This window comes from Rhinoraja longicauda, chromosome 5, assembly GCF_053455715.1.
Source record: "Rhinoraja longicauda isolate Sanriku21f chromosome 5, sRhiLon1.1, whole genome shotgun sequence".
Taxonomy (NCBI): Eukaryota; Metazoa; Chordata; class Chondrichthyes; order Rajiformes; family Arhynchobatidae; genus Rhinoraja; species Rhinoraja longicauda.
In genome coordinates this window covers 81754063-81776115 of record NC_135957.1, presented here as the reverse complement: position 1 = coordinate 81776115, position 22053 = coordinate 81754063, and the positions used below count along the sequence as shown (strand labels likewise).

The following is a 22053-nucleotide window of genomic DNA, read 5'->3' as shown; positions in this document are numbered from 1 at the left end:
AGAGACAGGGCTGGGACCCAGGGTGAGGGTGTCATGGGCCTCGGGGTTGGAGGGGGGGGGGGGGTTGGGAGGAGGGTTGAGGACTGAGGGGTTTGTGTGTAGAGAGTGGTGTGGGTTGGGCTTTGGGGATGAGGGCTGAGTCTGAGAGGCAGGAGGGGGTGAGGGCTGGAGGTAGGAGGGGGTGAGGGCTGAGAGGTAGGAGGAGGTGAGGGCTGCATAGGAGGGGGTGAGGGCTGGGCTCTGGGGAACTGAAGGTTGAGGGCAGAGCTCGGCGGGGGGGGTGGGGGAAGGGGTGTCTGGGCTGGGGGGGCAGAGGCGGGGGGGAAGGGAATAAGGATTTGAGGGTCTCGGCCCAGTTGGTGGGGTGGGTGAGGGTTTTGGCAGGTGGATGAGTATCCCAGGTGGTTGGGGAGTGGGTGAGATGGATGGGTGCGGGCCTGGGGAGGAGAGTGGGAACGGCCCAGGGAGGTGAGGGCTGGGTCGTAGGGGTGAGGACTGGGAGGTGGCCCAGGCATTTGAGTTGTGGGTTGGGGCATGGGCGATGGGACAAGGTGGTCAAACGTGGGACTGGGCTACAATGTACAACATTCTAATTTCTTATAGTCTTGGGGAAAGCTCTTCCCAAACCAAGTTGTGACAGTATGCTTGTTGGGGGTGGTGAGAGTGGGTTTTGGGCCAGGTGTTGGCGTGGTAGGCAAATGTATGGGGACGTGGAACAATAATTTGCTTTATCATTCCTTATTTGCAATGTTTCCATTTTGGCTTGGATTAAAAATGATATCAAGTTAATTAAACCAAAGATTATCTCAATGGTTGACAACATTTTAGTGGCTAGATCTGCCTGGATTATAGTGCCATGCAGCAGAGAAACAGGCCCTCTGGTCCAACATGTCTCTGCAGAACACTGAGTCTGAGGAAGGGTCTCGACCCGAAACGTCACCCATTCCTTCTCTCCTGAGATGCTGCCTGACCTGCTGAGTTACTCCAGCATTTTGTGAATAAATACCTTTGATTTGTACCAGCATCTGCGTTGGATGCTTTCAAGAGAGAGCTGGATAGAGCTCTTAAGGATAGCGGAGTGAGGGGGTATGGGGAGAAGGCAGGAACGGGGTACTGATTGAGAGTGATCAGCCATGATCGCATTGAATGGCGGTGCTGGCTCGAAGGGCTGAATGGCCTACTCCTGCACCTATTGTCTATTGTTATCTTCTTATACTACATTGAGTATGCAGATATACTAATTACTTTGACCAGCACTTCACCATGGCCGACTATTCCCTAACAATTCGAGTAGTATGATTTGGGCCGCACAGTGGCACAGCTGTAGAGATGTTGCCTTACAGCGCCACAGAACCAGATTCAATCCTGTCTACGGTTGCTGTCAGTACAGAGTATGTACGTTCTCCCTGTGACCACATGGGTTTTCTCCAGGTGCTCCGGTTTCAATAGACAATAGGTGCAGGAGTAGGCCATTCAGCCCTTCGAGCCAGCACCGCCATTCAATGCGAACATGGCTGATCACTCTCAATCAGTACCCCGTTCCTGCCTTCTCCCCATACCCCCTCACTCCGGTATCCTTAAGAGCTCTATCCAGCTCTCTCTTGAAAGCATCCAACGAACTGGCCTCCATTGCCTTCTGAGGCAGAGAATTCCAAACCTTCACCACTCTCTGACTGAAAAAGTTCTTCCTCATCTCCCTTCTAAATGGCCTACCCCTTATTCTTAAACTGTTTCCTCCCAAACTCCAAAGACATTCAGGTTTGTCGATTAATTGGCTCAGTGTAAATGTAAAATTGGCCCGAGTGTGTGTAGGGGAATGCTAATGTGCGGGGATCGCTGGCCGGTGCAGACTCGGTGGGCCGAAGGGCCTGTTTCCGCTCTATCTCTAAACTAGTCATCTGGACAGTTCTGTATAAGAAAATAACTGCAGATGCTGGTACAAATCGAAGGTATTTATTCACAAAATGCTGGAGTAACTCAGCAGGTCAGGCAGTATCTCGGGAGAGAAGGAATAGGTGACGTTTCGGGTCGAGACCCTTCTTCAGACTGAAGGTCTCGCCCCGAAACGTCACCCATTCCTTCTCTCCTGAGATGCTGCCTGACCTGCTGAGTTACTCCAGCATTTTGTGAATAAATACCTTCGATCTGGACAGTTCTGACATGTTGGCATGTTTACTCAAGTATCTAGCGGTACTGTGGGATAGACAGTTCCAGAGTTTGGATGTTGTGGCGATGAAAGACCAGCAATATAATTCCTCGTCAATGCAGTGGTCGGAAACTGAGGGGAACCTGGCTTTTCCAGATGGTGTTTCTGTGCACCGGCAGTCAATAGACAATAGGTGCAGGAGTAGGCCATTCAGCCCCTCGAGCCAGCACCGCCATTCAATGCGATCATGGCTGATCACTCTCAATCAGTACCCCGTTCCTGCCTTCTCCCCATACCCCCTCACTCTGCTATCCTTAAGAGCTCTATCCAGCTCTCTCTTGAAAGCATCCAACGAACTGGCCTCCACTGCCTTCTGAGGCAGAGAATTCCACACGTTCACCACTCTCTGACTGAAAAAGTTCTTCCTCATCTCCGTTCTAAATGGCCTACCCCTTATTCTTAAACTGTGGCCCCTTGTTCTGGACTCCCCCAACATTGGGAACATGTTTCCTGCCTCTAATGTGTCCAATCCCCTAATTATCTTATATGTTTCAATAAGATCCCCCCTCATCCTTCTAAATTCCAGTGTATACAAGCCTAATTGCTCCAGCCTTTCAACATACGACAGTCCCGCCATTCCGGGAATTAACCTAGTGAACCTACACTACACGCCCTCAATAGCAAGAATATCCTTCCTCAAATTTGGAGACCAAAACTGCACACAGTACTCCAGGTGCGGTCTCACCAGGGCCCGGTACGACTGCAGAAGGACCCCTTTGCTCCTATACTCAACTCCTCTTGTTTCGAAGGCCAACATTCCATTGGCTTTCTTCACTGCCTGCTGTACCTGCATGCTTCCTTTCAGTGACTGATGCACTAGGACACCCAGATCTCGTTGAACATCCCCTCTTCCTAACTTGACACCATTCAGATAATAATCTGCCTTTCTATTCTTACTTCCAAAGTGAATAACCTCACACTTATCTACATTAAACTGCATCTGCCATGTATCCGCCCATTCACACAACCTGTCCAAGTCACCCTGCAGCCTTATTGCATCTTCCTCACAATTCACACTACCCCCCAGCTTAGTATCATCTACAAATTTGCTAATGGTACTTTTAATCCCTTCATCTAAGTCATTAATGTATATCGTAAATCGCTGGGGTCCCAGCACCGAACCTTGTGGTACCCCACTGGTCACTGCCTGCCATTCCGAAAAGGACCCATTTATCCCCACTCTTTGCTTTCTGTCTGTCAACCAATTTTCTATCCATGTCAGTACCCTACCCCCAATACCATGTGCTCTAATTTTGCCCACTAATCTCCTATGTGGGACCTTGTCGAAGGCTTTCTGAAAGTCGAGGTACACCACATCCACTGACTCTCCCCTGTCAATTTTCCTAGTTACATCCTCAAAAAATTCCAGTTGATTTGTCAAGCATGATTTCCCCTTCGTAAATCCATGCTGATTCGGAATGATCCTGTTACTGCTATCCAAATGCTCAGCAATTTCGTCTTTTATAATTGACTCCAGCATCTTCCCCACCACTGATGTCAGACTAACTGGTTTATAATTACCTGTTTTCTCTCTCCCTCCTTTCTTAAAAAGTGGGATAACATTTGCTATCCTCCAATCCACAGGAACTGATCCTGAATCTATAGAACATTGAAAAATGATCTCCAATGCTTCCACTATTTCTAGAGCCACCTCCTTAAGTACCCTGGGATGCAGACCATCAGGCCCTGGGGATTTATCAGCCTTCAGTCCCATCAGTCTACCCAAAACCATTTCCTGCCTAATGTGGATCCAAAACCATTTCCTGCCTAATGTGGAATAGCCTAGGGTTGTCAGCAAATGAGTCACTTGTATGTTACCCAACCTCTTTGTTTTTGTAGCTATGATTTTGTGGTTGGTTGAGTTGAATTGCTGATCATTGGTGTTTGCCAGAATATTGATAGTGGGGAACTGGAAGAGAGTGATGACATTAACTGTCAAAAGTATGTGCAGGCTTGCTTCTTTGAGATGTGTAGGAAAATAACCGCAGATGCTGGTACAAATCGAAGGTATTACAAAATGCTGGAGTAACTCAGCAGGTCAGGCAGCATCAAGGAGAGAGGGAATGGGTGACGTTTCGGCTTCTTGACCCGAAACGTCACTCCTTCCCTCTCTCCTAGATGCTGCCTGACCTGCTTCTTTGAGATAGTCATTGTGGCGTCAGAATCGTCCAAGCACTATAGAAAACTGCTCCTTGAAGAATAATCAACCAGCATAATCAAGGATGAGTCTCACCCCGGTCACTCCCTCTTCTCCCCTCTCCAAGAGGTTCAGAGACAGTTTCTTCCCCGCTGTTATCAGGCAACTGAACCATCCTATCAACAATTAGAGAGCGGTCCTGAGCTACCAACTCCTTCATTGGAGGCCCTCGGACTATTTTAATCCGACTTTACCTTGCACTAAATGTTATTTCCTTTATCATGTATCTCTACACTGTGGATGGCTCAATTGTCATCATGTGTAGCCTTTCCACTGACTGGTTAGTACGCAGCAAAAGCTTTTCACTGTATTTCAGTTCAGTTCATTTTATTAACACGTTTACTGAGGTACAGTGAAAAGCTAGGCCAGTATGCCAACTTGGTCGCCACTTGGTGACCAGGTGGGCCAAAGGGATTGATTCTGTGCGGTATAACTCTAAATTGACTTGCCTGCAGTCTATTTCCATTGGCATCTGTAGTTTGCATCTAATCAAGAGGTGTTTGGCAGAGAGGAAATATTTAAAAACGGAACAATATTCTTTGACTTCATAATTTAAGGTAATGTTCATGTGACCTACTGAAAATCTTGATGTAACAGTGTTGTCTTTTAACCACAATAACAAGCCATGTGTTTTGTTGTAGATAATGAAACTGCAGTTTATACATTGATGCCCATGGTCATGGCTGATCAGCACAGGTGAGCATTGTTTTGGGTCTAATTGATCTGAATTGTTTGAGATGAAATAGAAAGGCAAAGTATGTGGCAATCGTCCAATGGAATGAAACTGTTACCATCAGGGGTAACACAGATTTATATATTGTATGCAGATAAAAGCAATTGGACCTTTTACTGTTGATCAATTTCATTTTTACTCGAGGACCATTTAAATTGTGATGTAGGTTTGTTCTAGCTATCATTTTGTATTTGAGCGTGCTTTTTAAAAATATATTAAACATTCACAGTAGGTGCGGTACTTGCAAATGCAATGTACATAACTTCCTGCTCTATCCCACAAAACTGTCCCGGGCTCATTCTTCAGAAAGAATTCAGTCCTCCCTTAGTGTGTATTTTCAACCTCTTACCAATGCCATTTATAGCCATAATTAAATCAGGCCAGATCTGAGTAGATTTAGTTTCACTTAAAATAAAAAGAAAACAACGTGCCGGAGTAACTCGGTGGGTCAGGCAACATCTACGACCACATCTTTGGAGAATGTGGATTGGTAATGTTTTGGGTCGGGATCCATTTTCAGACATTGTGGTGGTGGTGGGGGGGGGGGGGGGGGGGGTGGAGGAGAAAACTGGAAGAGAGAAGCGGCAGGACAACACTAAGGGGCAGAAAACGCTAGTGGGAGTTGTGTACAGGCCACCTAACAGCAGTAGTGAGGTTGGGGATGGCATCAAGCAGGAAATTAGAAATGCATGCACTAAAGGTGCAGCAGTTATAATGGGTGACTTCAATCTACATATAGATTGGGTGAACCAAACTGGCAGGGGTGCTGAGGAAGAGGATTTCTTGGAATGTTTGAGAGATGGTTTTCTAAACCAACATGTCGAGGAACCAACGAGAGAACAGACCATTCTAGACTGGGTATTGAGTAATGAGGAAGGGTTAGTTAGCAGTCTTGTTGTGCGAGGCCCCTTGGGCAAGAGTGATCATAATATGGTAGAGTTCTTCATTAGGATGGAGAGTGACAAAGTCGATTCAGAAACAAGTGTTCTGAACTTAAAGAAAGGTAACTTTGAGGGTATGAGGCGTGAATTGTCCAAGGTAGACTGGCGATTGATGCTGAAAGGGTTGACGGTGGACATGCAATGGAAGGCATTTAAAGGTCGCATGGATGAACTACAACAAGTGTTCATCCCAGTTTGGCAAAAGAACAAACCAGGGCTTGTACTCGCTGGAATTTAGAAGACTGAGGGGGGGATCTTATAGAAACATATAAAATTCTTATGGGGTTGGAGAGGCTAGATGCGGGAAGATTGTTCCCGATGTTGGGGGAGTCCAGAACCAGGGGTCACAGCTTAAGGATAAGGGGGAAGTTTTTTAGGACCGAGATGAGAAAACATTTCTTCACACAGAGAGTGGTGAGTCTGTGGAATTCTCTGCCACAGAAGGTAATTGAGGCCAGTTCATTGGCTATATTTAAGAGGGAGTTAGATGTGGCCCTTTTTGCTAAAGGGATCAGGGGGTATGGAGAGAAGGCAGGTACAGGCTACTGAGCTGGATGATCAGCCATGATCATATTGAATGGCGGTGCAGGCTCGAAGGGCCGAATGGCCTACTCCTGCACCTATTTTCTATGTTTCTATGTTTCTATGACAGGTGGTGGTGGGGGGTGGGGGTGGGGGGGGGGGGGGGGGGGGGGGGGGGGGGGGGGGGGGGGGTGGTTGTTGGGCAGATGGTTGGACAAAGGCCAGAGATGAAAAGACTGAGATTAGTTAGTATAGTATGTGTAGGTTAATTGCCTAAAATCTCACTTCATGTGGAAGGCTAAAATTCATCCAGATGTTTAAGAGAATATGGAGTTTCAAAAGTGTGTTGATATTGTATTCCAGCTAGTTAAGAATTTAATTGGAGATCCACTCTCCCTAATTTTGGTTTAATTTTAGTTATTCTAGGATAATTCCTAGTAATTTATAACCTCACTTATATTCATGCCGTTTCCTATATTATTGAATATAGAAAGCTGTCACTAATTGAAGTAGCATTGTTTATTATTTGTAAAGAGATTTTCTGAACATGTTAAAAACAAATGTTTGAATTGTGATGCAGTTAAATTGAAAATCTATAATCAGGATTTTCTTATTTAATTGAAGTTATTTACAATGTATAATAAATGCTTTTTTAAAGATCTGTTTCAGAGTTGTTGACAAATTCAAACTTTGATGTCAATTATGCTTTTGGTCGTGTCAAGCGAAGCCTGTTGCATATTGCTGCAAAGTGAGTTTCAAGATATTTGCGGTTTGTATCATTTGTTATAATTGCATTATCGTAAACTTCATCTTGTATTCCATTAGATGTGTTTCTCAGTTAGAAAAACCTAGAAAAAGGGTAGGATCTTTAGTTGCCTGAAATCAATCCTTTCCACATGCATTGGCAAATTTGGTTAGGTTTTATGGATGGAGGAACAAAGAATTGCTAATTGAATTGACAGAAAGATAAAGCATGGAATCAGGCCTTTTGGCTCATTGAATCCATGCTGACCATTGATAGTTCTATGTTCTCCCACCTTCGCATCCACTCCCTGCACTCTTGGGGTTAACTTACAGAGACCCACAAACCCATACATCTTTAGGACTCTTCAGCATATTGCCAAAGCATGTTTCCTGTAAAATTATCCTGCCGTTTTGGTGAACCTGAAATATGATTGTTTTTCTTAAGTGGTGATAGTGGGAAAGCCCAGGCCTTTTTTCTACAAAACAATATCAAAACACCCACCACCATAATACAAAATTGCTAAGTTTTCCTTACTACTAAACATCAAATGACTATATTTGAGTTTACTTGAGTTTAGTTTTACTGTACCGTGAAACACATGACAATAATAAACAAAAATAGGCAGTTGTGCTTTCATATCGACAACCTCCTCCAAAAGTCATAGCAGTTTTCTTTCATGGAAAATATGTCTTCTAATTATTTTCACTTCGACCATCTCTGACATCTCCCTACCATTTCTGGATCTCATCGTCTCCATCACAGGAGACAGACTATTGACCGACATCTACTACAGACCTACTGAGTCCCATAGCTATCTAGACTACACTTTTCCTCACCCTGCTTCCTGTAAAGAATCTATCCCCTACTCCCAATTCCTCTGTCTATACCGCATCTGCGTCCAGGATGAAGTTTCCCATATTAGATCATCGGAGATGTCCTCATTCTTTAGGAAACGGGGGTTCCCCTCTTCCATTATAGATGAGGCTCTCACTAGGGTCTCCTCAATATCCCTCTGCTCTGCTTTGGCTCCTCCTCCCCCCATTTGCAACAGGGACAGAGTCCCCCTTGTCCTTACCTTCCACCCTATCAGCCGTCGCATACGGCATATAATCCTCCAACACTATCACCACCTCCAACGGGATCCCACTACTGGCCGCAACTTCTCATCTCCACCCCTTTCTGCTTTACGCAGAGACTGTTCCCTCCGTAACTCCCTGGTCAACTCGTCCTTTCCCACCCACACCACCCCCTCCCCAGGTACTTTCCCCTGCAACCGCAGTAGATGCAACACCTGTCCCTTTACCTCCCCCCTCGACTCCATCCAAGGACCCTAACAGTCTTTTCAGGTGAGGCAGAGGTTCACTTGCACCTCCTCCAACCTCATCTACTGTATCCGCTGTTCGAGGTGTCAAATTCTGTATATTGGCGAGACCAAGTGCAGGCTCAGCGATCGTTTCACTGAACACCTCCGCCCAGTCTGCCTTGACCTATCTGATGTCACGGTTGCTCAGCACTTTAACTCTTCCTCCCATTCCCAATCTGACCTTTCGGTCCTGGGCCTCCTCTATTGTCAGAGTGAGGCCCAGTGCAAATTGGAGGAACAGCACCTCAGATTTCGCTTGTGTAGCTTACACTCCAGCGGTATGAACATTGACTTCTCTCACTTCAAATAGCCCTTGCTTTCGCTCTCTCTCCATCCCTTCCCAGTTCTCCCACCAGTCTTACTGTCTCCGACTACATTTTATCTCTGTCCCGCCCATTCCCCTGACATCAGTCTGAAGAAGGGTCTCGACTGAAACAGCACCTATTCCTTCTCTCCAGAGATGCTGCCTGTCCCGCTGAGTTACTCCAGCATTTTGTGTCTACCTTCTAATTATTTATTGAGTTGAATTTAGTTTATTTTCATGTGTACCGAGGTACAGTGAGAAGCTTTTGATGCGTGCTGACCAGTCAGCAGAAAGACAATACGTGCTTACAATCGAGCCATCCACAATGTACAGATTCATGATAAAGTGAGCATAGTTAAAGTAAGAAATGTTGTTGTCAGAGAAGAGATTTAAAAGAGTGGAGGGATTATAATGTGTGATTGCAGATCCATTTCTGTGGCTAGCACGCAGTCGCCTGGGTTGGATGCCATCTTGGAATCCTGATCCAGGATACAGTCACTTTGTGATACATTCTGCATAATGTTTATTAAGATCCTAAACTTGAAAGTATTATGACTTTTCTTCCAGTATTTTCCCATCATTGGGCAGTGTGTTAGCATGCAGTCCTTGCAGCCTCAATTATCTTGCTCGAATAGCTATTCTAGTGCTATGTTAGGTTTGAATAGGAGGGTTGTGAATCTGTGGAATTCTTTGCCACAGAAGGCTGTGGAGGCCATGTCAGTGGATATTTTTCCGGCAGACATAGATTTTTGATTAATACAGGTGTTAGAGGGTATGGGGAGAAGTCTGGAGAATGGGGTTAGGAGGGAGAGATAGATCAGCCATGATTGAATGGCGGAGTAGACTTAATGGGCCGAATGGCCTAATTCTAAGCCTACCACATCACCTTAGGATGTCCATTTGGAGGCTGAGTTCTTAGTTGATTTACATTGTGCATTTTCTGATGCAAGTGATTGGCAGGAAGATGTGCTGCCGATTTTCTTTCTTATCCTTCTCTGGCCTGCTCTCCAACCATAATGACTCTTCCCAAGCTGGGAATAGCAGCACAGGAACTGATCTATTAATTGAATTTGCTCACATTTAAAAAAAAAAAAAAATTACAAGGCACATTTTTTGCTACAAATATTGTTCTGCCTTGGAAAATTACTTGTTGATTAAAAGCAGGGTTTTTTTTTACATCCTCTACTTAAAACTAATTTAATCTATCTGTTGAGATCTGGAAGTTGGAATTATCACCTAAAATTAAAATCACAAAATAATAACATTAAAATATTTAAGATAGGCACAAAATATTGGAGTAAATCAGCAGGCCAGGCAGCATCTCTAGAGAAAATGAATAGGTGACCTTTTGGGTAGGAACCCTTCTAAGGGTTCTGACCTGAAACCTCACCTGTTCTTTTTCTCCAGAGATGCTGCCTGACCTGCTGAATTGCACCAGCATTTTGTGTCTATCTTCGGTTTAAATCTGTACCTTCCGATGCATTAAAATGTTGTTTCGCCTAGAAATGAATATTTTCTTTATCCCTGGTACAGTTGTGGCTCTGTTGAATGCCTTATTCTACTTCTGAAGAAAGGAGCAAATCCAAACTACCAGGACATTTCTGGATGCACACCCCTTCATCTAGCAGCGAGGAATGGGTGAGTATACTGAAGCATTATAATCATATTGAGGGATTTACTTTTTTTCACATGATAATCTTTCATTGAAAGTATGTTTTGGACGTTTGGATAATTTTATTAAAACTGAAGTATGTATTCATAGTGAAGCAATCAAAATATTCCAGTTGTGTGGCATTTTACATATAATAATCACTTTGAGATTTATTATTTTCTGGATTCTGAATGTGACCAGCAGTGTATCAGTGTCTATTCACAAAATGCTGGAGTAACTCAGCAGGTCAGGCAGCATCTCAGGAGAGAAGGAATGGGTGACGTTTCGGGTCGAGACCCTCGAAACGTCACCCATTCCTTCTCTCCCGAGATGCTGCCTGACCTGCTGAGTTACTCCAGCATTTTGTGAATAAATACCTTCGATTTATACCAGCATCTGCAGTTATTTTCTTATACTACTTGTTGCTCCACTGCAATGTATCAGTGTCCATATCTTCACAGGTTGGTGATGACTCAGTCACAAGTTCATAAGTTCTAGTAGCAGAATTAGACCATTTGGCCCATCGTCTACTATCATGGCTGATCTGTCTTTCTTGCTCAACCCCATTCTTCTACCTTCACTCCATAACCCCCGACGCCCTTACTAATCAAAAATCTGTCAATCTCCACCTTAAAAATATCCATGGACAGCCTCCACAGCCGTATATGGCATTGAATTCCACAGATTCATCACCCTCGGATTACAGATATTCCTTCTCATCTTTCTAAAGGCATGTCTTTTTGTTCTGCAGCAATGGCCTCTGGTCCTAGACTCTCCCACTAGTGGAAACAGTTCTTCTCGAGCTGCCTAGTTCCTTTCAGTGAAGGTCCACCCACGATGCTCTTGGATGGGATTTGTATCCTCCGTCAATAAAAGGAGGACAAACCGTCAGGACAGTCGAACAATTAGTTTAGTTTATTATTGTCATGTGTACTGAGGTACAGTGGAAAGCTTTTTGTTGTGTGCTGTCCAGTTAACGAAAAGTCTATAAGTAATTACAATCAAGCCGTTCACAGTGTACAGATACAGGATAATGAATATAACATTTGGTGCAGGATAGTCTGTTGAAGACAGTTCAAAGGTCTCTAATGAGGTAGATGGGAAGTCAGGACTCCACTAGCGGGTGAAAGGACGGTTCAGTTACCTAATAACAGGTGAGATTGGCTACATGACACACTGGCAGAGGTCCAACATGATGACATTCAAGATAAATACACTTTTTGTCCATTGAATTCGGGCAGACATTGCTGATAATGCATTCATGGGAGAGACAGTATAGTAAGGTATCTCCTGTGTTTGTGTGTGTGTACAAGTGAATGAGCCCCATTCAAGTTGTGAGCTTTCTTTTACCCCCTCAGTAGATGTTTGATAAATAAGTGTGGTTGTCAAGGTTTGTGTTTTGTTTGTAGGCAGAAAAAATGTATGGGAAAACTATTGGAATATGCTGCTGATGTGAACATCTGCAACAATGAAGGGCTGACTGCAGTAAGTTTGGAATTTCGTATTTTTCCTTAGAATGTGCCAATTTAAACAGCAAGATTCATAACAGCAATGCATAATGTTTTGTGCCTTTTTGTAATAGGTAGATTGATTATATTGATAAGCTGCCTTCCATGTTTCAGGATATTGAAAGTCCTTTTAGGTAAAGGGATTTAAAAAAAAAACGTACAGTGACTTGTAACATTTTGTCTGTATGAGACAGTGCAGAAATAAGGTTAATGTTTGTGTTTTGCAATCTTGCTTTGTATTAGGTGTTTTCTAGTGGAATAGGTCAGTGTGATGTCTTCAATGACAGAATGGTTGGAGCATGGAAGGAAGTCATTCAGTCATTTCATAAGAGATCGAAACAGAATTTGACCATTCGGCGCATCAAGTCACGTCAACCATTCAAGCATGGCTGATCTATCTTTCCCTCTTAACCCCATTCTCCTGCCTTCTCCCCATACCCCTATTACTAATCATGAATCTATCTATCTCTACCGTAAAAATATCCATTGACGGCCTCTACAGCCTTCTGTGGCAAAGAATTCCACAGATTCAACATCCTAATGATAATATATTCCTTTATTTGTCCCACACCGGGGAAATTTACAGTGTTACAGCAGCAAAGTGGATAGCAAGAGAGCAAGAAATCATTCATTATAAATAGAAGGTACATAAATTGTCATCAGTTTTCCGTGTGTTCTTAGCTGTTATTGTTGACTGGTCTGCTGGGAGCAGTGCTGGTTGTGCAGTCTCACAGCAGCGGGAAGGAAGGACCTCCTATATCTCTCCTTCACGCACTTGGGGTGAAGGAGTCTGTCACTGAAGGAGCTACTCAGTGCAGTGACAGTGTCCTGCATGGGGTGGGAGTCGTTGTCCAGCGGCGATGTTAACTTTGCCATCCATCATCCTCCTCTCTCCCACCTCTGACTAGAAATTCCTCCTCATCTCTTTCCAAAAGGAACGTCCTTTAATTCTGAGGCTATGACCTCTGAGAAAAGGAATAAGTGATGTTTCAGGTTGAGACCCTTCAGACTGAGAGTCAGGGGAAAGGGAAGTGAGAGGTATAGACGATGTAGAGAGATGTAGAATAAATGAATGATAATTGCAAATGAGAATTTTACTTTTTAATTAATGACGGCAAGTCGCTGACAGAGAGAAATTCCTTTGCAGATTCATTGGCTGGCTGTTAATGGACGCACTGAGCTTCTTCACGACCTAGTGCAGCACGTTAGTAATGTGGACGTTGAAGATGCGATGGGCCAGACTGCTTTACACGTGGCCTGTCAGAATGGGCATAAGACGGTGAGTGCACATGCCTTGGTAGTGATTTGATGTCAATTTGAATTGTACCAGTCAAACACAAATGCATTTTCCTGAATTTCCAATTTATATAAATGGAGCATTTTTAAGGTGGTACATTTCTATCTAGATTCAATGTTTCAATTGATTTTATTGTCATGTATGCCCAGCACAGTGAAATACTTTTGCGCAACCACAAAATGCACAGTCGTCACAATTTTGGCGCTTTTAAAATGAAAAGAACAGAAACACAAACAGTCCAAAGTCCAGTCCACATGTTGGAAGTTCTGAAATGCGGCTCAATCCAGGAAGCCTGCAGGCCCTCTACCTGACGTCCCTCTCCTCTGCTGACCGCCTCTGTGTCCTGGAGGGAGGGTGGGGGTGGGGGTGGGCCTCCTGCAGCTGACCTTGAAGGCGCTGGAGGCAATACCACAGTCCCTCTCCTACCAGTCTACTCCTTGCATCTGTCGCCACTTGCGGCTCCATCCTCAACACTCTTGCAGATTCCAAAATCTGCAGCCTTTTGTTCTCCATTTATCACCTCTAAGCCTACATTGCTACATCCACCCTTCCCTCCCCCAACTGACTCGTCACACCTGTACCAACCTACCTACTATTTGCCCCACTTCTCTTCCCCATCTCTTTATATGGGCTGCTTCTCCTCTTTCAGTCCAGATGAACAGTCCTGACCCAGAACATCGTCTGTCCCGTTCCCTCCACAGATGCTGTCTGACCTGTTGAGTTCCTCCAGCTGCCCTCCTTTTTTGCCTGTAGGTACATGGATACATAGACAATAGGTGCATGGAAGGCATTCGGCCCTTTGAGCCAGTACCGCTATTCAATGTGATCATGGCTGATCATCCACAATCAGTACCCCGTTCCCACCTTCTCCCCATACCCCTTGATTCTGCTAGCCCTAAGAGCTCTATCTAACTCTTTTGAATGCATCCAGTGAATCGGCATCCACTGAGACAGAGAATTCCACAAATTCACAACTCTCTGTGTGAAAAGGTTTTTCCTCGTCTCAGTTCTAAATGGCTACCCCTTATTCTTAAACTGTGGCCCCTGGTTCTCGACTCCCCCAACACCGAGGAACATGTTTCCTGCATCTAGCGTGTCCAATCCCACAACAATTTTATATGTTTCTATAAGATCCCCTCTCATCCTTGTAAATTCCAGTGTATACAAGCCCAGTTGCTCCATTCTTTCATCATTTGACAGTCCCACCATCCTGGGAATTAACCTGGTGAACCTACTCTGCACTCCCTCAAGAGCAAGAATGTCCTTCCTCAAATTAGGAGACTAAAACTGCACACAATATTCCAGGTGTGGTCTCACAATAGACAATAGGTGCAGGAGGAGGCCATTCGGCCCTTCGAGTCAGCACCGCCATTCAATGTGATCATGGCTGATCATTCTCAATCAGTACCCCATTCTTGCCTTCTCTCCATACCCCCTGACCTTAAGAGCTCTATCTAGCTCTCTCTTGAATGCATTCAGAGAATTGGCCTCCTCTGCCTTCTGAGGCAGAGAATTCCACAGATTTACAACTCTCTGACTGAGAAAGTTTTTCCTCATCTCCGTTCTAAATGGCCTATCCCTTATTCTTAAACTGTGGCCCCTTGTTCTGGATTCCCCCAACATTGGGAACATGTTTCCTGCCTCTAACGTGTCCAACCCCTTAACAATCTTATACGTTTCGATAAGATCTCCTCTCATCCTTCTAAATTCCAGTGTATACAAGCCTAGTCGCTCCAGTCTTTCAACATACGACAGTCCCGCCATTCCGGGAATTAACCTAGTAAACCTACGCTGCACGCCCTCAAAAGCAAGAATATCCTTCCTCAAATTTGGAGACCAAAACTGCACACAGTACTCCAGGTGCGGTCTCACTAGGGCCCTGTACAACTGCAGAAGGATCTCTTTGCTCCTATACTCAACTCCTCTTGTTATGAAGGACAACATGCCATTGGCTTTCTTCACTGCCTGTTGTACCTGCATGCTTACTTTCAGTGACTGATGTACAAGGACTCCCAGGTCTCGTCGTACTTCCCTTTTCCTAACCATTCAGATAATAATCTGCCCTCCTGTTCTTGCCACCAAAGTGTATAACCTCACATCCACATACTGCATCTGCCATGCATCTGCCCACTCACCCAACCTGTCCAAATCACCCTGCATCCTCGTAGCATCCTCCTCACAGTTCACAATGCCACCCAGCTTTGTGTCATCTGCAAATATGCTAATGTTACTTTTAATTCCATCATCTAAATCATTAATGTATATTGTAAATAGCTGCGGTCACAGCACCAAGTCTTATGGCACCCCACTAGGCACTGCCTGCCATTCTGAAAGGGACCCGTTAATTCCTACTCTTTGTTTCCTGTCTGCCAACCAATTTTCTATCCATGTCAATACCCTACCCACAATACCATGTGCTCTAATTTTGCCCACCAATCTCTTGTGTGGGACCTTATCAAAGGGTTTCTGAAACTCCAGGTACACTACATCCACTGGCTCTCCCTTGACCATTTTAGTTGTTACATCTTCAAAAAATTCCAGAAGATTTGTCAAGCATGATTTCCTGTTCGGAAATCCATACTGACTTGGACCAATCCTGTTACTGCTATCCAAATGCCCTGCTATTACATCTTTGATAATCAACTCCAGCATCTTCCCCACCACTGATATCAGGCTAACTCGTCTATAATTCTCTGCTTTCTATCTCTCATTTCTTGAAAAATGGGATAACAATAGCTACCCTCCAATCCACAGGAACTGATCCAGAATGTATAGAACATTGGAAAATGATCACCAATGCATCCATGATTTCTAGAGCCACCTCCTTGAGTACCCTGGGATTCAGATCATCAGTCCTTGGGGATTTATCAGCCTTCAGTCCCATCAGTCTACCCAACACCATTTCCTGACTAATGTCAATTTCTTTCAGTTCCTCCATCACCCTAGGTCCTCTGTCCCCTAGTACATCTGGGAGGTTGTTTGGGGCTTCCTTAGTGAAGACAGAACCAAAGTACGTGTTCAACTCGTCTGCCATTTCCTTGTTCCCCATAATAATCAAGGGACCCACATTTGTCTTAACAATTTTTTTCTTCACATACCTAAAAAAGCTTTTACTATCCTTTACATTCTTGGCTAGCTTACCTTAGCACATCATCTTTTCTCCCCGTATTGCCTTTTTAGTTACCTTCTGTTGCTCTTTAAAGGTTTCCCAATCCTCTGGGTTCCCACTCATCTTTGCTATATTATACGTCTTCTCTTTTATGCAGTATGCAGTAGCTGGTAATTTAACATCAAATTGGCTTAAATATGTTATCACATGAATTTCTGCTGCCCTGTGGAAACCATTTCTGTGCATTCCATTCTGCTTGTGTTATTTTTATCCTTGTATTTTATAGTTCCTTCAGTGTTCATGATAAATGTGCCATTTAGATTGTCAATCCACATGATGTACCTTCCTCTGTTCTACGTCACTTTACTGCTCTGCAATCGAAGGTATCACAAAATGCTGGAGTAACTCAGCAGGTCAGGCAGCATCTAGGAGAGAAGGAATGGGTGACGTTTCGGGTCGAGACCCTTCTTCAGTCTGAAGAAGGGTCTCGACCTGAAACATCACCCATTCCCTCTCTCCTAGATGCTGCCTGACCTGCTGAGTTACTCCAGCATTTTGTGATACCTTCGATTTGTACCAGCATCTGCAGTTATTTTCCTACACTCCTTATGCAATGTATGTTGTGGTTTGGTCATAGCTCTGATAATAAGTTCTGCTCTAACTTGAATGTGCATGGTGGTAGTTCTGGTTGCCCATGTTTAGGAAGGATGTCATTAAATTGGGAAGGGTGCAGAAGAAATTCACCAAGATGTTAGTGGGACTTGCAGGCTTGAGTTCTCGGGAAAGGTTGGATTGGCTTGGACTTTTTTCTTTTGAGCGTAGGAGGCTGACCTTATTGAGGTGTACAAAATCACGAAGAACATGAATAAAGTAAACACCTAATCTATTACCTAGGGAAGAAAATTCTAAAACTAGAGGACATAGGGTTAAGTAAGAAAGACCTTTGAAGTGTAGTCTATATCTGGAACAATATGCTGTTTGCCATAGAAAAGGGTTCTTACTCTTTTGAATCATTAATGTTCTAAACTTCAAGCATGTCAAAGTTGTTCTTTTTTATGTGCAAAAACTTAATTGCAGTGTCCTGATGCCTTGGCTAGCCTTTCAAAAATTATTTTTTCTGCTATTTTTCTAATTTGTGGAATTTATTGCACACAACTTCACTTACCCGTGTTCATATATGACAACAGGTAATATCAGTTTTGAGATGACCTTTGATTTTGTTATAAAGTTGTTAAATATCATCCTCTTTTCTTCCACAGACAGTACTTTGTCTTCTGGACAGTGGTGCAGATATTAACAGGCCCAATGTTTCTGGAGCTACTCCTTTGTACTTTGCTTGCAGGTACCATTGAATTTTATTTTTAAGAATTACATTGAAGTTGGACTTGAATTCTGCAGCTTTGGGTTGCATTTCACCAATAGCAAATGACATAATTTTAAACATCAGCAGCTAAACTGATGCCTTGAACGAAGCAAACTATTATAATAGCATTAGGCAACATAACTTTGAAACTGTCAACAAACCAAAGACATATTTGATGTTGGACACCAAATGCCGGAGTATCTCAGTGGGTCAGGCAGCATTTCTGGAGAAAAGGAATAGGTGACGTTTCGGGTCTATACCCTTGTGCAGACTGAGAGTCAGGGGAGAGGGAATCTACGGGCGTGGATAGGTACAAAGATCAAATGAATTTGATGTGTTTTCTTCAATGACAATACAATATATTCTTAACTGGCAATCAGACCTAAATAGGCCACGTGGCCCGCACTTCAATTGTATTTTTTCCCTGTGTGGCTTGAAGCTCTGATCTCAACCACATTTTCCACACAATCGTGTACAGTCACCCGTGTCATAATAGATCTCTCTATTTGTAAAACTTTTCTTTTCAGAAGAGGTAATAGAAGAAAGCTATTATCTTTTATCCAAATTAGATCTGATGGGACGGAATTACAGGTGCTCCGCAACTTACAATGGAGTTAAGTTCCAATAAACCCATCGTAAACCGAGAATATCGCAAGTCGAAATGCATTTAAATGCACCTGATCACGTGACCGGAAGCGAGCTAAGGGTCGCTGCCGTTGCCCAGCATTTACACCATTGTAAAGTCGAAATATCGTAAGTCGAAGCATCGTAGGTCGGGGATCATCTGTACTGCAAAAGAGTGAATTTTACCTCCATGCAGTTTGTCGAACAAGCAACTATAATCTACAGCTTTTGTTGCTGCTATCAAGTCTCAATGAAAATTGTTCAAATAATGAAGCAGTTGCACCTTAACGATGACTGCCGTTTTCATCTCTTTCTCAAGTGTTTCACCCCTTCAGCCTGAGGTCACAATGGCTGAATAGGTTAAGAATCATGGGCGGCATGGTGCTGCAGAGGTAGATTTGCTGCCTTACAGCGGCAAAGACCTGGGTTCGATTCTGACTACGGGTGCTGTCTGTACAGAGTTAGTACATTCTATCATTGAACTGCGTGGGATTTCTCCGGGATCTCCGGTTTCCTCCCACACTCCAAAGACATACAGGTTTGTAGGTTAATTGGCTTTAGTAAAATTGTAAATTGTCCCAAGTGTGTGCTGGATCGTGCTAGTGTACGGGGATTGCTGGTCGGACTGGGCTGAAGGGCCTGTTTCCGTGCTGTATCACTATGCTAAACTAATCAAATGCATAATATTGTGGCTCATGGTAAGCAATTTGTGGCTTGACAGGGAAAATGCAAGGAATTTCTCCTGGCTGTGGTGTCATGATCTCAAAATGAAGTAATTAGCCATTCAGGACTAAGATGAAAACTTTTCGCTCTAAGGTAGTGAATCTTTCAAATTCTCTGTGTAGAAAGACTATTGGACTGTATGTCGAAGAGTATCCAAGATTGAGTGATAGATTTTTGGATATGCAAGGAATATGTGGCTATTACAGGAAAGTTGTGGTTAAAAGATTGGCCATTAAATTCGGAGCCAGCACAAGGGGCTGATGGTGTGAAAAGTAGATTCTTAATCAATCCTCTACAGGAAAGGCTAAATAAGTTTAACTTGTGTTGTATTAAGGCACTACAACACAATGTATCTATCTTGAAAGTAGCTGTAGAATGTAATTTTTGTGGGTAGCAATAGGGATGTTTGATTTTTTAAGCGCTATAATGATACAAGTTATTTATAATTAGCATTTATAATGAATGTACACGTTGTTTATAATGAGTGCAGAAGGCAGGAGAATGGGGTTGAGAGGGAAAGGGTGGTGAATGGAATTAATTGCTGCAGAATGCTGTGGAGGTCGTTAATGGATAATTTTAAGGCAGAGATAGATTCTTGATTAGTAGGTATCAGGAGTTATGGGGAGAAGACAGGAGAATGGGGTTGAGAGAGAAAGATAGATCAGCCATGATTGAATGGCAGAGTTGATCTGATAGGCCGAATGGCCGAATTCTGCTCCTATCACTTATGAATTTATGAAGCTAGATTAGCCATGATTGAATGGCAGAATAGACTTGATGGGCCGAATGGTCTAATTCTGCTCCTGTGACTTATGGACTTATGTTTGGGAGTAGGTTTAGGTTTTATTTTTGTCACGCGTACCAAGGTGCAGTGAAAAAAGCTGTAAAGCTTCTGCTGCTTTGGCTTCTGCACTTATGAATGCGCACTCTTTTCCTATAGGGATGCAGCGTAGTTTTGTGAGAATTTGGGAGCAACTTGGCAGGAAGGAGACTTTAGTCGTTGTCAAGTAAGTGCAAGAATGTTCCTGGGCATGAATCTACTTGGCTTCGTGTCATGTGGCACCAGTTAGTAAGCTGTAGTTTATGCAGCCAAAATCAGCCTACTTATTACTGCATTGTCTCGCATGGTTAATTGGAGATAAGAAGATAACGGGTGCCAGTGAAAAGTAAGCCCCATTTTGCCACGTAAGTGAATTTGAATGGTTTGCTAGTCACGACAGATCTATTTACCTTCAGTCAGTTTACTGATTAATGTGGGTTTCAGATGCAAGAAGGCAGGGAGACCCACCCGGTGGTTGGTGATCCAGGTACAGTCCTTTCCCATCTCTCTATTGATGCAGCAATTCATGATTGAGGAAAATGGCCCAGATACAGTGAGGCTTGTTGTGACTTGGTCTCTGATTATACTACATACAAATCAAGGAGTGATCCCTAAATGTGTGATCAGCACGAGAACACAGCTTCAATACAAAAACTTTGAGATTTAAGTAATGTAATTTTTGTTGGAAGGTTTCAGATATTCTCTTGCCAAATCTTTGATGCCCTTTACTTGGGGCAGTTAATGCCTACAAAATTCTGGGACAACGGAAGCAAGTTTTTAGACTTCAGTGGTCTTTACATTTTTATTTTTTGCCTTTTAGATTGCTTCCCTTTTGCTACGTTTTGCTTCTCTTTTAAATATTGAAAGTTGATGCAATTGATTCCAAAGTTGTATTCAATTTTCATTGACATTTTTATTTGCTCCCAGCGCACTCCCCCCCCCCCCCCCCCCCCCCACACACACTTTTGTCTGTTTTGTTTTTAAATTGTTTTGTCATGTAGGACATGTGATCGGTTACTGTATTAGAAGTTAGTGTAAGTTAGGACACAATGCTGTTCCAGATGTCAACTTCCCTACATCGGCGAGACTAAAAGCAGGCTCGGCGATCGTTTCGCTCAACACCATGGCTCAGTCCGCCTTAATCAACCTGATCTCCCAGTGGCTCAGCACTTCAACTCCCCCTCCCACTCCCAGTCCGGTCTTTCTGTCATGGGCCTCCTCTAGTGCCATAGTGAGGCCCACCGCAAATTTTGGAGGAACCGCACCTCATATTTTGCTTGGGCAGCTTACAGCCCAGCGTTATGAACATTGACTTCCCCAACTTTAGATAGTGTCCTCTGTCCCTCTCTTCCCCTTCCCTTCCCAGTTCTCCCACTGTCTTCCTGTCTCCACCTGTATCCTTTCTTTGTTCCGCCCCCTCTGACATCAGTCTGAAGAAGGGTCTCGACCCAAAACGTCACCCGTTCCTTCTCTCCAGAGATGCTGCCTGACCCGCTGAGTTATTCCAGCATTTTGTGATACCTTCCCTTTGTCCCAGCATCTGCAGTTATTTTCCTACACAATGCTGGAGTAACTCTGGGTCAGGTAACATCCTGCTGCATTGATACTGCCTGACTCGCTGAGTTACTCCAGCATTTTGTCTTTCTTCGGTAAAACCAGGATCTGCAGGTCCTTGTTATTACATTAATGTAAGGCTTTTTGTTCTGTACGTGCAGAAAACTATTTGATCCAAAATCACAGCTGCAAGGAAACATAGTACATTATGAAGGACACAAAGTGCTGGAGTAACTCAGCAGGTCAAGCAGCATCTCTGGAGAACATGGATAGGTGACATTTCACAGAGTGCTGGAGTAACTCAGCGGGTCAGGCAGCATCTCTGGAGAACATGGATGGGTGACGTTTCTGGTCAGGACCCTCCTTCAGACCCCAAGACGGTTGATGTCGTGC

The 22053-nt window shown here is 43.8% G+C and overlaps 1 protein-coding gene across 2 annotated transcripts in view; it reads left to right on the top strand.

The window, feature by feature from the left end:
* The window catches only part of hace1 (HECT domain and ankyrin repeat containing E3 ubiquitin protein ligase 1), a 60957-nt gene that overhangs the window by 1295 nt on the left and 37609 nt on the right, over nt 1-22053 (top strand). For both annotated transcript variants that reach the window (XM_078399850.1, XM_078399851.1), the window contains exons 2-7: nt 5045-5099; nt 7258-7347; nt 10545-10649; nt 12072-12147; nt 13318-13449; nt 17836-17918. In XM_078399850.1, coding sequence (XP_078255976.1) covers nt 5045-5099; nt 7258-7347; nt 10545-10649; nt 12072-12147; nt 13318-13449; nt 17836-17918 — 541 coding nt within the window. The remainder of the gene's footprint in view (nt 1-5044; nt 5100-7257; nt 7348-10544; nt 10650-12071; nt 12148-13317; nt 13450-17835; nt 17919-22053) is intronic.